This window comes from Schistocerca gregaria, chromosome 7 (assembly GCF_023897955.1).
Source record: "Schistocerca gregaria isolate iqSchGreg1 chromosome 7, iqSchGreg1.2, whole genome shotgun sequence".
NCBI lineage: Eukaryota > Metazoa > Arthropoda > Insecta > Orthoptera > Acrididae > Schistocerca > Schistocerca gregaria.
The window spans coordinates 272,372,578-272,385,894 of NC_064926.1; the positions used below are offsets into that span (position 1 = coordinate 272,372,578).

Genomic DNA, 13,317 nt, shown 5'->3' on the forward strand with positions numbered 1-13,317 from the left:
GCAGAGGGTTCATCGAACCACAATCATACTATCTCTCTACTATTCCACTCCCGAACAGCGAGCAGGAAAAACAAACACCTAAACCTTTCTGTTCGAGCTCTGATTTCTCTTATTTTATTTTGATGATCATTCCTACCTATGTAGGTTGGGCTCAACAAAATATTTTCGCGTTCGGAAGAGAAAGTTGGTGACTGAAATTTCGTAAAAAGGTCTCGCCGCGACGAAAAACGTTTATGCTGTAATGACTTCTATCCCAACTCGTGTATCATATCTGCCACACTCTCTCCCCTATAACGCGATAATACAAAACGAGCTGCCCTTTTTTGCACCCTTTCGATGTCCTCCGTCAATCCCACCTGGTAAGGATCCCACACCGCGCAGCAATATTCTAACAGAGGACGAACGAGTGTAGTGTAAGCTGTCTCTTTAGTGGACTTGTTGCATCTTCTAAGTGTCCTGCCAATGAAACGCAACCTCTGGCTCGCCTTCCCGACAATATTATCTATGTGGTCCTTCCAACTGAAGTTGTTCGTAATTTTAACACCCAGGTACTTAGTTGAATTGACAGCCTTGAGAATTGCACTATTTATCGAGTAATCGAATTCCAACGGATTTCTTTTGGAACTCATGTGGGTCATCTCTCACTTTTCGTTATTTAGCGTCAACTGCCACCTGACACACCATACAGCAATCTTTTCTAAATCGCTTTGCAGCTGATACTGGTCTTCGGATGACCTTACTAGACGGTAAATTACAGCATCATCTGCGAACAGTCTAAGAGAACTGCTCAGATTGTCACCCAGGTCATTTATATAAATCAGGAACAGTAGAGGCCCCAGGACGCTTCCCTGGGGAACACCTGATATCACTTCAGTTTTACTCGATGATTTGCCGTCTATTACTACGAACTGCGACCTTCCTGACAGGAAATCACGAATCCAGTCGCACAACTGAGACGATACCCCATAGCTCCGCAGCTTGATTAGAAGTCGCTTGTGCGGAACGGTGTCAAAAGCTTTCCGGAAATCTAGAAATACGGAATCAACTTGAGATCCCCTGTTGATAGCGGCCATTACTTTGTGCGAATAAAGAGCTAGCTGTGTTGCACAAGAGCGATGTTTTCTGAAGCCATGCTGATTACGTATCAATAGATTGTTCCCTTCGAGGTGACTCATAATGTTTGAATACAGTATATGCTCCATAACCCTACTGCAAACCGACGTCATAGGTCTGTAGTTAAATGGATTACTCCTACTACCCTTCTTGAACACTGGTGCGACCTGCGCAATTTTCCAATCTGTAGGTACAGATCTATCGGTGAGCGAGCGGTTGTATATGAGTGCTAAGTAGGGAGCTATAGTATCAGCATAATCTGAAAGGAATCTAAACGGTATACAATCTGGACCTGAAGACTTGCCCGTATCAAGCGATTTGAGTTGCTTCGCAACCCCTAAGGTATCTACTTCTAAGAAACTCATGCTAACAGATGTTCGTGTTTCAAATTCTGGAATATTCCATTCGTCTTCCCTGGTGAAGGAATTTCGGAAAACTGCGTTCAATAACACCGCTTTAGCGCCACAGTCGTCAATAACAGTACCATCGGCACTGCGCAGCGAAGGTATTGACTGCGTCTTGCCGCTTGTGTACTTTACATACGACCAGAATTTCTTCGGATTTTCTACCAAATTTCGAGACAATGTTTCGTTGTGGAACCTATTAAAGGCATCTCGCATCGAAGTACGTGCCAAATTTCGCGCATCTGTAAATTTTAGCCCATCTTCAGGATTTCGCGTTCTTCTGAACTTCGCATGCTTTTTCCGTTGCCTCTGCAACAGCGTTCGGACCTTTTTTGTGTACCACGGAGGATCCGTTCCATCTCTTACCAATTTATGAGGTATGAATATCTCAATTGCTGTTGCTACTATATCTTTGAATTTGATCCACATCTCGTCTACATTCGCATAGTCAGTTCGGAAAGAATGGAAATTGTCTTTTAGGAAGGCTTCTAGTGGCACTTTATCCGCTTTATTAAATAAAATTATTTTGCGTTTGTTTCTGATGGATTTGGAAGAAATGGTATTGAGCCTAGCTACAATGACCTTGTGATCACTAATCCCTGCATCAGTCATGATGCTCTCTATCAGATCTGGATTGTTTGTGGCCAAGAGGTCAAGTGTGTTTTCGCAACCATTTACAATTCGCGTGGGTTCGTGGACTAACTGCTCGAAATAATTTTCGGAGAATGCATTTAGGACAATCTCGGAAGATGTTTTCTGCCTACCACCGGTTTTGAAGGAAGTCTTTCACCCAGCTTCCATCCTGTCCAGACTGTTTCTGGACTCACCAACAGTCAGAGTGTCCCCACCGGCGAGCAAGAAGTAAGCTTGCAGCCCAGCGGGCCATATTGCCGTGGTGTGTCAGGCTTCGGAGAAATATCCCATAGATGTCACACTTCCAGCTGACGCACAAGCTCGTCACGAATCATCACCTCTGGACCTGGAAGCCTCGCATTCCATTGAGGGCCAAGTATTCTCCACCATTCCCCAGTCGGGCGCCAGTTCTCCCCTTACCTCGGAGGTCGCACATGTTACGGTGGTCTTCCAAACTGGTAAGCATCATCCATTTCTATTGTGGATGGCGCTACATACCATTGCCTGGGCTTGCTGGCTTTATCCCTGTTCACTCGCGCCTTGCACAATTTCAGTAATCACTATCAGTTGTCAGTGTTTTTTCCTCACAAATCTCTTACAACAGTCGTTCCTTGACCACTCAGTTTTTGGTGGTCGGATCCCCCAGTGCTACTAACCTTCTGACTGTGGACATCTTAGGTCATCTGGGTTTATCAGTGCAGTACGCGGTACTGGCAGTGTCGATTCCCTCATTGCTTAGCAAATACAAATCTTTCTCATCCTCCACACCTGGGGTGAAGGGTTTCACCGCACCTGTTCAACATCTTCCCTCTGCTGTTCTTTATTTTTTTAAGGTCCACCCGGTCCCCTTTGCTCTCCGCAACCGGCTCCAGAGGAAACTTCACCACTTACAAGATGCAGGCATCCTTTCTCCTGTCACACAGTCACTGGGCGATGTCTATTGTGACAGTTGAGAAGCCGAATGGTGCTTTACACATATGTGGCAATTTTAAGGTCTCAGTCAATTCTCAGGACATCATCAATGCATATCATGTCCCATCGGTGGGTGACATACTCACACGTCTTGCTGGATCAACCATTTTCACCCAAACGGATGCGCACAATGCTTATTTGCAGCTGCTGTTGCAGCTGTACAACCACCTCCCGTTTGGCATAGCCAGTGGCCATTTTCCAATGTTATTTGGGACGCCTCACAAGCCAAGTACTCTGTGCAGCCAATTATCTGGACAATGTCATCGTCGATGGCTCATAAGCGGTGGACCTCGTGGACAAGCTGAATCAGCTGTTTCAAGTTTATTTTAGGCTAACCTACATTACTGGAAGGAAAAGGGTGAATTTTTTGTGTGAGAGATCAGTTATCTCAGCTTCATGATTGATGCCTGCGGCCTCCACACCTCTAAGGAGTATGTACAGGTGATTCAAAACCTGCTTCCTCCCCCCAACGTGAAGCAACTGCAATCTGTCCTTGGTCAAATCAACTACTATTGGCATTTTATACCCCATACCACCGAGATTTCAGTGCCTCTAACAGGGCTATTGCACAAGGGTGCACGTTGGGTTTAGGACACAGTGTGTGAGCAGGCTTTCACACGTCCCAACTCTCTCCTGCCCTCTTTGGCTGCTTGCGATCCTTCCCTGCCCCTTGTCGCCACCGCCGATGCCTCAGACTATGGCCTGGATGCGGTACTCTAGCACATGGTCAATGGCGTTGAGAGACCCGTGGTTTTCGCATCCAAAAAATTGCCCAACGCTCAAACCAAATAGTCAAATTGAAAAGAAAGCTTTGGCGCTGATTTTCACCCTGATGATATTCTACAATTTCACATATGGTTGTCATTTCACTCTGCAGATCAACCTCAAACTTTTGGTTTCTTTGTTTCATCTGTGTGCTGCTGTGCCCACCCGGAAGGCACACTGCCTCCAACATTTGGCGTTCTTCCTTATGACGTTTGACTTTGATATTATCTATCGCACCTCTGAATGGCACACAAATGCCGATTTTCTGTTCCGGCAGCCTGCCAAGGTGGACCGTGTGTTTGACGCCTCCCCTTGGTTTCTTTCCATGTGGAACCAGACATGGACGCAGCTCTGGACGTCTTTCCGTTGGATGCAGATGTGGTCCGGCGAGCCACCACTCAGGATCAGGTACTGCAAGCTATCTGCTGCCAAATCGCTGTGGGTTGGCCGACCAGCCGTTGCAGTGTCCGCAATGCAGAGGTCCAACATTTTTGGGATCATCAGCACAGTCTCTTTTTCCACAGTGGAGTCATCCATTTGCATAGTGATTCTGACGTTCCTCGGGTGGTCATACTACATGCGTTGCACTGCCATGTCCTTGACCTCTTTCATGCTGGCCATTGGGGCATCGTCCTCACGAAATAACTGGCCTGCTGACACCTTTAATGGCGCGGTTTGGATAAAGACGCTGCCTCCCTCATTACCCTGCACCACGTGCAAAACACGTCAGGCAGCACCCCCACATCAGTATTTTTTGTGGCCGGATGCAGCTACCCCAGGGGAATGTTTCCAACCATAGTTTCCACTGGCTCATGCTGATCAACTCTGGTTTGGGATAGGGATACTCTTGTGTCTCCTGCATGATTAACACCAATTCTGCTAAGACTATCAAAATTCTCTGGCGCCTTTTTGCTGTCAAAGGAGTCCCCAAAACAATTGTTGTGGATAGCGGTCCACAGTTTACTTCAGCCGAGTTCAAGCAAATCTGTACTGACAATGGAATTTCCCTCATCCAGACTTTTCACCTGGCATGAAACGGCCGGGCAGAATGTTTTGTGCGACCTTTCAAGACCAAGCTCGATAAGCTGCTGAGCCATCAGCCGCTGGAACAGGCCATGCTGCTTTTTTGGCTACATACCATGCTGCCCCCTACGCTGGTAAAAATCCAATGGAGATACTTCACGGTTGGCCATTCTGCTCTCCCTTATGTGTCCTGGTTCCCAAGGATTCTCACCCTCACGCCCACATGCTGATGCACTCCTTTCATATCGGGCAGGAGGTCTGGGTGCAGAACTTCTCTCATCCACGTGCGCACTGGGTGCCTGCAGTCATCACCACCAAGCTCTGCAGTCATCACCACCAAGCTCTGCAGTCATCACCACCAAGCTCTGCAGTCATCACCACCAAGCTCTGCAGTCATCACCACCAAGCTCTGCAGTCATCACCACCAAGCTCTGCAGTCATCACCACCAAGCTCTGCAGTCATCACCACCAAGCTCTGCAGTCATCACCAAGCTCTGCAGTCATCACCAAGCTCTGCGGCTGGGCAATGGCATCTCTCCAGTGGGCCTACTGCTCTGCCACCCACCGGCATCTCAACCAGCTCCACTCCCGTCTGGTGGACTAGGACACCCCTGGGGAGCAGCCAGTGCCTATTGCCAGCCGCCCTGTGGCAGAACCTCTGTTTCTGCCTCCGCCTCAGCCACTGTCTCCACCGCCAGCTGCTCATGCTGCGTCGCCACCGCCCACCCATGCTGGCCACAAACCGATAGATGTTGACCAGCATGCCTCTACTCCTATGGACGTTTGTGGTGCTGTGCATTTTTTCCCCAGTAGGTTTTGGTCAGTCTTTTCTTCCATTTTCTTGTTTTCTTATCTGGTTTGCCACCACAAGAGTTGTGGTGTTTTCTTGTTGTTCTTGCCTTTAAAACTTGGTGTATGCCAAGGGGCACTTTTCTTTAATTATAATAAAATGTGTTCAAATTGATTGTTCGTTTTTTTTACTGCTGACCGCAGGACACTACAGATGGAAAATACTGATTGCCCTTACCCGAACAGCCAAAGCCTCCAAAGGTGTATCAAGAGGCGCAAGACCAGTGTACGTAGGCCAGTACATATGTATAAACTCCACCTGATACCCTCTTATGGTTAGTATGATTCTTAAAATATGCTCGGCAGTCACAAACGGAAAGGGTCCAAGGTGCTGGAAACCACCTCTTCAGGATGGCAATACAGAATGCAGGGTACATACTTAAAAGCTGCCATAGCTCCGCCATGTGGTGGAAAAATCCATTACAATTCCACTGGAGGGTCAGACTGTCTGGAAACTGTGGGGACATGAAGCAACCAGGTAAGAGGTGGGGTCAGGATGGGGACGGATTATGTTCTGCCACCAGTTGAGATGTCGGGGATCCACTGACGTCAGTTCTATGGCACACTGCCTGGGGAGATCTGGTGCATCAGGTGCCACCACGATTTCCACCTTGGGCACAGGACGACAGGCAGTCGAGCGACGTGGGGTCACTGGAGTTTCCTTCATCTTCGAGGACTCCTTTTTCCCCTTCTTGTAACCTCCTCTTCCTCCTGAGAAGATGAGGACTGAGAAGGTTTCCCTGAACTGGTTTCAACGACTGAGGGAGTGTGAGAAGTCTGACAGCCAGCAGCCTGTAGTTCCTTCTGCCACTGGCTGGTGTCTGGCTGTGGACCAGCAAGAACTGTAAAAGTGGCAAAAGATTCCAGAATGTTTCCTCATACAGATCTCTGGGAGTGGGCTTCCAATCGGGAGGTACCCATGATAAAATTATTAAACTGAGACTGAAAAGATGATGTTCTACAAGTCAGACTGTGAAATGTTGGAAGTTTGAATGTGATAGGGAAGCTACAAAATCTGAAAAGGAAAATAGAAAGGCTCAATCTACACGTGGGAGTCAGTGAATTGAAATGGAAAAAGATAAGGATTATGGGCCAGATGAATATAGGTTAATATTAACAGCAGCATTAAATGGTATAATGGAGTAGAGTTTGCTATCAACAGAAATGCCCATCAGACTCAGAATGTGGACCTTTGCTTGCTGAACCTTTCTGGTAACTATTTCTGTCTGTCCAATTTCTGTGATTGCCCTTTCCAGAGATGTCCACTCATCTTCAACTGAATTGCCTGCAGCTTTAGGTGGCACAAATATTTCATCCAAAAATTTCAAATGGCAATCGTGTTAAAATGTATTCCACAAAAATAACTAAAATATCACTATCAAAATTTCTGAATGTGATTCCCCTTTTTTTCATTTAAAATACTCAAAGGCAATTCGACATCTGTTTAGTGCTCATGGTTACATTTTTAACAGGATGTAACTGACTTGTTTATTTACAAGTGAGAAACAGGATCATTGGGTAAGACAAATTTCATCTCACCAAAGAGCGTTGAGCCCCCTGGGGGGAGTGGCAAAAGATTCCGGAATGGTTCTCCATACCGATCTCCGGGAGCAGGCTTCTAATGGAGAGGTAACCATGATGAAATTATTAAACAGAGAATGAAAAGATGCTGTTTTACAAGTCAGACTGTGGAATGTTGGAAGTTTCAACCTGAAGCTCAGGTGCAAATGACTACATAAATATACATTGTGAGAATTGGACAAAAGTTTCATTAGTCTCCAATGATGGAAACTCTAAAGAGGGTTTTGAATCTAAGTATGAAAATAAACATATATCTACTTACCATAAAGTGACAATCTGTGACTGAATTTTCCCACTCAACATCTCTTAAAATGCAAATAATTATCTGGTAATGTACTGAAAAATTTCAAACTCAGCAAACATTTTTTTTTAATTTTTCTTGTTTACTACATACCTGAGAATTCTAGCATCTGCTGTCAAACCAGCTATTGAAATGCCAACATGAGAATCTATTGGAATAATCTTTTTCTGATGAGCAGAGAGTTCAGATGATGCTCGTTTCAGAGCAATAAGCACAGCGTGTGTTCTATTTTTTAATCCTACTGTAGCTGAGCCCAGTTTCACAGCTTCCATAGCATATTCCACTTGATGTAAACGACCTTGAGGACTCCAGACAGTGACATCACTGTCGTATTGGTTTCTGAACTGTAAACAGAATTATTACTATTATGCTTATGCTAGACAAATTACAATACAGAGAGATGTTAAATGATTGTGGAAACAAAACTTTTCACTATGCTAATAGTACTGGTTGCCATTGTGGTTGTTCACAAGGAACTATAGTAAAGATGAGTTAATGAGAGAGAGAGAGAGAGAGAGAGAGAGAGAGAGAGAGAGAGAGAGAGAGAGAGAGAGAGAGAGAGAGTGCATGAATGGGGAAACTGAGGGTCAAAAGGTTAGAAAATACAAGTTCTGAGAGGTGATAAAAGAAAACAAGTGAACTGAATAGGGGGAAAAAGATATATATAAAAAAAAAAATAGAAAGAAACTTCCACATGGGAAAAATATATTAAAAACAAAGATTCCAAGACTTACCAAGCGGGAAAGCGCCAGCAGACAGGCACATGAACAAAACACACAAACACACACACAGAATTACTAGCTTTCGCAACCGATGGTTGCTTCTTCAGGAAGGAGAGGGAAAGACGAAAGGACGTGAGTTTTCCCTCTCCTTCCTGAAGAAGCAACCATCGGTTGCGAAAGCTAGTAATTCTGTGTGTGTGTTTGTGTGTTTTGTTCATGTGCCTGTCTGCCGGCGCTTTCCCGCAAAACCCACATCCTTTCGTCTTTCCCTCTCCTTCCTGAAGAAGCAACCATCGGTTGCGAAAGATAGTAATTCTGTGTGTGTGTTTGTGTGTTTTGTTCATGTGCCTGTCTGCCGGCGCTTTCCCGCTTTGTAAGTCTTGGAATCTTTGTTTTTAATATATATAATGTCCAAACAATGAAGATACTATACAAGCTATTTTAGTTTCTTAGATTTTAATGGTTTACTGTAACACTGTTTATTCCTACTATATAATCTAAATCAAAGAATGGATTATTCTGTATAAAAAGCTAAAGTACAGCACTTTCACTACTTCCATTTAAGACAAAGTACTGAAATAAGAATGTAGTCAGCATCAATTAAACAGTTTACAAAATGCACTTACCTAATGACTTGTAGGAAATAAAAATGAACCATTTCCTACCTTACAGCATGAGATCTTCATAAAATGTAAAAAGAAATATTACTACTTTCTGACTCAGCATCAATGGGAGTTACTACAAACAGCAACACCTAATAACAAACCTACAAAAAAAACTGCTTGGAATTAACTTGAAACACAACTGTTAAGACCAGTGAAAGATGGCAGCAAAGGGATCTGTGAAAACTGCTCAAAAACATACTTTTCATGTGCTTACAAATGCACACCAAGAACTGTGATATTTTACAGATACATCTCCAATTTTGATAATTTCGCCCAAATTATAGTAGAAAAGGCGGTTTTTTGAAATTTCCATCAATATAATGCCCTACAAAGGACATTTCTCAAACAATAAAATAATTTTTAATGGTTAAAATTATTGAAGAATAGTAACTTATTAGGTTGATGCCTAAGTTTACAGGATTTTGTTTTGCATTTTGGTATCCTGATCGCTACGGCTTTATTTATCAAGTGTAATTTTTTATTTGTACTTTACTATTGCTACCGAAGTTTAGGATTGGGCTTTTGTCATTTTGAGATACTGAGTGGAGCAATGGATGCTAGAAAATGGAGAAATCTAAACATTTTCAACATATTCTTCTGTCTGAGTTCAAACAGAGGGATGGCAACACTGGAGGCAGCCAGAAACATTTGTGCCATATATGATGATAATGCCACTGGACAGGACAAAAAAGTTTTCTCATTTTAAGCAGAATCGTTTTGACATTAGTGACTCTCCACATTCACGATCACCTATGGGGTTTGACAAAGATCATTTCAACCCATTAATCCAAAATGATACTAATCAGTGTACTTGAGAATTGGAAAATGTGATGAACTGTCATCATTCGATCATCATGTGACATCTTCATGCAAAGAGGAAGGTTCAAAAATTATGTGGATGGGTATTGCAAGCTCCAAGCCGAAATCACAAAAATCAGCCACATGTGCATCTCTGCGTGCTTGCCATCAATTGGCTCATGAACAACACCAACCATTCCTATTCTGTATTGTCACTGGTGATGAGAAATGGGTGTGTTTATGCTAATGTCAGGTAAAGAAAAGAATGATTGAGCCCATACAAACCAGCAAATCCCTGTAGAAACAAACACACACACACACACACACACACACACACACACACACACACACACACACACACACACACAAACGTGCGCGCGCGAAGTTGGATCTGGTGGGACAGCAATGGTGTGATGTACTACAAATTGCTTCCCCGAAGTGTAACGATCACTGCTGACATTTATTGTCAACAACTGAGACATCTTGCAGATGCAGTCCAACAACAGCCACCAGGAAGACTGTTAAATCCTGTTACTCCACAATAATGCCCACCAGTGTTCTGCTAGACTGATAATAAACACTATAAAAGAGTTGGGTTGGGAAGTCATTCCGTATGCGCCTTATTCACATGATCTTGTGCACCCAAATTTTCCACTCTCTTAAACAATGTTCAAGGAACTTCCTTTGTAGATGAAAATTCATTCTGAACATGACTTGAGTTCTTCACCTCAAAACCAAGTGATTTCTACAGTAGCTGAAGCAAAAAGTTACCCCAGTGATGGCAGACTGTAGTAAATAGAGAAGGAGTATACAGGGTGATTCAAAAAGAATACCACACCTTTAAAAATGCGTATTTAATGAAAAACATAATATAACCTTCTGTTATACATCATTACAAAGGGTATTTAAAAAGTTTTTTTTTTCACTCAAAAACAAGTTCAGAGATGTTCAATATGGCCCCCTTCAGACACTCGAGCAATATCAACCAGATACTCCAACTCGTTCCACACTCTCTGTAGCATATCAGGCGTAACAGTTTGGATAGCTGCTGTTATTTCTCATTTCAAATCATCAATGGTGGCTGGGAGAGGTGGCCGAAACACCATATCCTTAACATACCCCCATTAGAAAAAATCGCAGGGGGTAAGATCAGGGCTTCTTGGAGGCCAGTGATGAAGTGCTCTGTAACGAGCTGCCTGGCGGCCGATCCATGGCCTCGGGTAGTTGACGTTCAGGTAGTTACGGACAGATAAGTGCCAATGTGGTGGCGCTCCATCCTGCTGAAATATGAATTGTTGTGCTTCTTGTTCGAGCTGAAGGAACAGCCAATTCTCTAACATCTCCAGATACTGTAGTCCAGTTACAGAAGCACCTTCGAAGAAAAAGGGACCAAAAGCTTTATTGGCTGAAATGGCACAGAAAATGTTCACCTTAGGCAAGTCACGTTCATACTGAGTTGTTTCCCGCGGATTCTCAGTGCCCCATATACAGACATTGTGACGGTTGTTTTTCCCGTTAGTGTGGAAAGTTGCTTCATCACTAAACACAATCTTTGAAATGAAAGATTCATCTGTTTCCATTTGAGCAAGGATAAAATCACAGAAATCGATTCTTTTAATCTTATCAGCTGCAGACAGTGCTTGAACCAATTTCAGACGATAAGGTTTCATAACTAACCTTTTTTGTAGGACTCTCCATACAGTTGATTGTGGAATTTGCAGCTCTCTGCGAGTCGATTTTCCTGGGCTGCGAACAAATGCTTGCTGGATGTGTGCTACATTTTCATCACTCCTTCTCGGCTGTCCAGAACTTTTCCCTTTGCACAAACACCTATTCTCTGTAAACTGTTTATACCAACGTTTAATACACCACCTATCAGGAGGTTTAACACCATACTTCGTTCGAAATGCACGCTGAACAACTGTCGTCGATTCACTTCTGCCGTACTCAATAACACAAAAAGCTTTCTGTTGAGCGGTCGCCATCTTAGCATAAACTGACGCTGACGCCTAGTCAACAGCGCCTCAAGCGAACAAATGTACAACTAAAAAACTTTATAGCTCCCTTAATTCGCCTACAGATAGTGCTTAGCTCTGCCTTTTGTCGTTGCAGAGTTTTAAAATTTCTAAAGTTTTGAATCACCCTGTATATTATTTATGACTTAAGTCTCTTATGTGTAAGCGTTGTGTTTATTAAACTTAGGGAAAAACACTAGGAACTTGTGTATTGTGACACAATACAGTCTGACACCACATTTTTAGTACTGCTTTTCCATCTCTCCCCACCCGTCCCCAGCCCCTCCTCATACCCCAATCTTCATACTGCTACTAACATCTTCACCCTGTCCTCACCACATCCCACCATACACCCACAATAAGCACTACATCTTCCCCACTGCTAATCTTATATCCCTCCCCCTCCCCACCCTATGCTGCCTCCTTATCCCCACCACCCACACCAGATTGCTTCTCCCAGCAGGCACAGTTGCAGTCCATATCTGGCCATAGCGATAGGTGATGGTGATCATGTGTAAGTTATGCCTGTGTGAATGTGTGTGTGTTTTCTACTTCAGAAGAAAGCTTAAATGTACGGCAAGTCTTTCCGTAGTGCCCACCTGCGACACTCAGCTTGTTTTCTAAACAGTGAGATGCATTTCATCCACACTACACTTCTCCTTCAGGGAAGAATAAACTTAGTATTTGGAGATTTGTAGAGGATGGTTAAAGAGGGGGAGGTAGAGTGATCATAGCCTACTTAAATATTCTAATTAAAATACTGCCATCGCGGCAGAAACATTGTCTGATAAAAAATGTGCATAACAAGAGGTAGGTCCTATTAGAAAGCCTCAATACCAAATGAAAAGGCTGCAGTAATGAAGGAACAAAATTAGAACAGTTTCTTGCGCACTTTCAAGTGGTTAACAAAAATGCTTCCAGTATTAAGTTTCATTCTTGCAACCCCGCTCTTTTAACTAACACTTGATTCTGTATTCATGCAATATACTTTGCTTAAGATGCCTACTATCTTGGACATCTACTTCGTTAGAAGCTTGTGACTTGTACCCGTTTAATCCGGAAAGAATTTCAGAGCAAGTATTTCAAATTTCTGGCATGGTTGCCACTGATGAGGCAGGCAGGAATGATGGAGGTAAGCTCAAGAGCAGAGGATGTGCTCTGAGCTGTTCTCAGACAAGACAGACAACAGCACACTTTAAGCAGAGAATGAGAATGACCCGATGCCAAGAACTTCCTTTGAAGACATTACCCCTGTGAATATCTTGTATCCATTATCATCTAAGTGCAGAAATAAAACAGCAGAATTTCTCACAGAACACAGTCAAACTGAAGAGGCAAGAGCTAGGTTACTAAAAATTAAGTCTATAAGCAAAAAATCCACTGCAAGGCAATCCAGGATTAGCTAACCAGGCAGGTGACAAAATTATAGAGATTACTGTGCTCAGTGTACCATGAACTACTGTGATAAAAATGGAC

General features: G+C 43.5%; 1 protein-coding gene across 1 annotated transcript in view; it reads right to left on the minus strand.

The window, feature by feature from the left end:
- The window catches only part of LOC126281973 (proteasome subunit alpha type-1), a 37,264-nt gene that overhangs the window by 18,983 nt on the left and 4,964 nt on the right, over window positions 1-13,317 (minus strand). Inside the window, exon 2 of the mRNA XM_049981349.1 lies at window positions 7,735-7,985. Coding sequence (XP_049837306.1) covers window positions 7,735-7,985 — 251 coding nt within the window. The remainder of the gene's footprint in view (window positions 1-7,734; window positions 7,986-13,317) is intronic.